The sequence below is a fragment of the Antrostomus carolinensis genome, unplaced genomic scaffold (genome assembly GCF_000700745.2).
Source record: "Antrostomus carolinensis isolate BGI_N321 unplaced genomic scaffold, ASM70074v2 scaffold3705, whole genome shotgun sequence".
NCBI lineage: Eukaryota > Metazoa > Chordata > Aves > Caprimulgiformes > Caprimulgidae > Antrostomus > Antrostomus carolinensis.
This window is the reverse complement of record NW_010314061.1, coordinates 1658-4588: the sequence shown is the minus strand read 5'-3', so window position 1 is coordinate 4588 and position 2931 is coordinate 1658. Positions and strand designations below refer to the sequence as shown.

The following is a 2931-nucleotide window of genomic DNA, read 5'->3' as shown; positions in this document are numbered from 1 at the left end:
CTTTCCCTTGCTTTAAGTGTCAGTAATGACATGAACTCTTATGCAAGAAATAAAGAATCATCTAGACAGATTCTTCCATCTAATCTGAAGATTGACATTCAAGTTAGACCAAAGTATTATAGGGTCATACAGAGAAGTAAAGAAGCAAAACACACCCATTTGCAACCTGCCTATGAAGTGTCTCTGGCAAGACAGATTTTTACTGAATGCCACGCAGACCAAGTGAGCCCATCATCTGTGGGACCATGACAGCTGCTTCTGTCTGGCAGCAGTCAGCAAAGCTGGCAAAGCGTACATAGAGGGGTGTACAACGTGCCAGGAAAGCATGCTGTAAACCACACTCCCAACTTCATCCCCTGAAATAAAAGGTAAATCTTGGGCAGGAGTTTGTCTCTTTCCAGTAAGATTTACAGGGCAGCAGAGTCATTTGCCAGCCCACAGACAAGGAGAAAAATGAAGGAATAATTCCATCTTGTGACTTTCAAAAGTTTTCTTTTAAATAAAAGTGCCACTTTTCCCATTTTTTAACAATGACTGCTTAAAAAGCAGTTCCATTTAGTTTTCATTTTTCTTTACGGGAAAGATAAGCATCCTGAAGAGGACCCAAAAAAGCCTGAAGAGACATAAGTTATATCTGCATTGTTTTGAGGAAGTGGCTTCCAATTGGTCCTGGAAAAAATAAAGGTAATGAAAACTGAGAAAAGAGTCCAGCTACCATACTAAGAGATCTGTGTTGAAGAGGACAGAATCTGGCTGAAATCTTAACTGGTTTTGGGAATTGTGTGGACAACTCAAGTCCCTGACAGAGGTGGAATTAAAAGAGATTTGGCTGGAGAGATGAGTCCTAGAAGAGGCAAACTACTGGTCGGTGCGGAAACACAGGGTTATCAGACTATCCTCAATCAAGAAAAGGTGCATTATGCAGTATGAAATCTGCCCACAAAACCAGACATAAGACATTTTAAAGTGAAAGGCTCCAAGGAGCCTTCTGAAAATCCCATCCCTTTCAGATTTTAATCCTCACAATAAAATAGAACCATCTCAATTTTAAAATACATAATTACTACATACTAATATGGGTAACAAGACTATCCAGCATTATCTTAATTAATTACAATACTAATTCTTGCTAATTAATTCAAGCCAAATCCTTTTTGCTAGAGCCAACTATTGAAGGAACAGTTTTCTAATTAGTTTTTATTTTCAAAAAACCCTAAATACTAGATTTGACTACTTTAGAGACAAGGGACCTTAAGTCTGGTCCACTGTCTCAGCTCCTACATAATCCTATGAAATAATCTGCCAAGTCAAGAATTTTCAAACTCTCCCTTACAAACGGCTGTCACTGAAAACAAAAGAATCCTGGTCTATCTTTTCAGACCACATTCTTTCTTTCTCTCTTTTGTACTGCAGGCCATGCCTTTAGACACAGTAGAAGAATCAAAGACAATCCATCAAGAGAGGAGATGGCAAGCAAGAGACATAGCAGAAAGAATGGCAAAAATGCAAGCAGTCTTTATTTTAGATTGCTCAGAGTCACTGGATTTTCCCTGGGGAAACTTCTCACTTACACGCAGAGGTATTCAAACGACAATTTTGTCTTCGAAACAGAGTAATTCCTTCAAAATTTAAACTGACTGGCTATGAGGTTCAAGAATGATTTTGATTTTTGCACACAGTACAGATTATCATGTTATTCAGCTATTTGGTGTTTCATCTAAAGTAGTTAGCCTTCTTCAGCAGAAGAATACCATGCAGGATGAACCAATGCTTTCTCTTCTGCCACAGTAACTGTGGCCTTCTCCAAGTTTTCCTCAGATGAAGCAGAAGAACGGCTGCCAACACTGGGCTACGCATTTTCATTCAGAACTGCAAACCCTGGCTGGAGCCATGGCTGCTTAGAGGTAGGTGTAATTTAGATTACTTGCAAAGTAATCTAATCTACTTTGGTGCATCTAGGAAATTAGGCAGCTTCAACCTCCACCACCAACTTCCTTCTTCTATTTGAACTCTTTATCCTCTTATGCAGAGTTTGAAAAAGAAGTGAGCATACGCTGCAATAGTGTCAACAGCAATAATTTCCTGATAAGGAAATTCCCCATCAAATACTTTTGCTCTGCTTAGCTCCAGTGCCTTTAGACATATGGAATATCCCTGCTTTGAAAAGTTAGCCAGATTTTCATAAAAACATTGAACTTGGATAATGAAATCACAGTATTTACAAGCACCAATAGCAAACAGGAGACTGACACAAACAAGGAGTGTTCCATCCAAATCACATAAGCATACTCAGATACAATGAAAAATACTTTAGGTATCAAATAATATTTACATTTTTATTTTCGAGAAACACATGCCACTATATTTTGAGCTGAATCAACCATTACCTTTTTCCTCTTCTGAAAGCTCCTCTATGGGCTCCAGCATATGCACCAAGGGTGCCTGCTCTAATAACGAGGAAGAACAGGAACACCAGACAGACAAGACAGAAGGTGGTCAAGGTCCAGAATGGGAAAGTTAGTCAAAAAAACACACTGATGTCAATTTTCCTGATTGCTGACAACCTGCTTAACAATCACAAATCCGATGCAACGTGTCTCTTCACGGTTTTAGGTACTGCCTTGGCAGTACATTTTTGTGGAGGACACCCTAATACAGTAGTCATTTCAGGAGAGATGCAGTTGCCCAAACATGGGTGTCTAGTGTCATCTCAGATACATTACAGTTTTAAGCCACTGGCACAGGGCTGGTGACATGACATGCAACTACCAAAAAAACCCATGCCCATCTGGAATAGCACTCAGAGGCCAGGGGGGATGTTTTGAGGTGTCTGCAGGGACAAGGCAATGTAGGATTAAGGAAATGAATGTATGTTGCCATTCATTTCTCATAAGAAGCATTTTAATTTTTATATTTATTTTAAAATATTGT

General features: G+C 39.2%; 1 protein-coding gene across 1 annotated transcript in view; it reads right to left on the bottom strand.

Moving 5' to 3' along the window:
- Positions 1 to 2447, bottom strand: part of LOC104524566 (zinc finger protein DZIP1) — a gene marked incomplete at its 5' end in the record, with an annotated part of 12214 nt that extends 9767 nt beyond the window's left edge. Inside the window, one exon of the mRNA XM_010167490.2 lies at positions 2388 to 2447. Coding sequence (XP_010165792.2) covers positions 2388 to 2447 — 60 coding nt within the window. The remainder of the gene's footprint in view (positions 1 to 2387) is intronic.
- Positions 2448 to 2931: the final 484 nt, after the last annotated feature.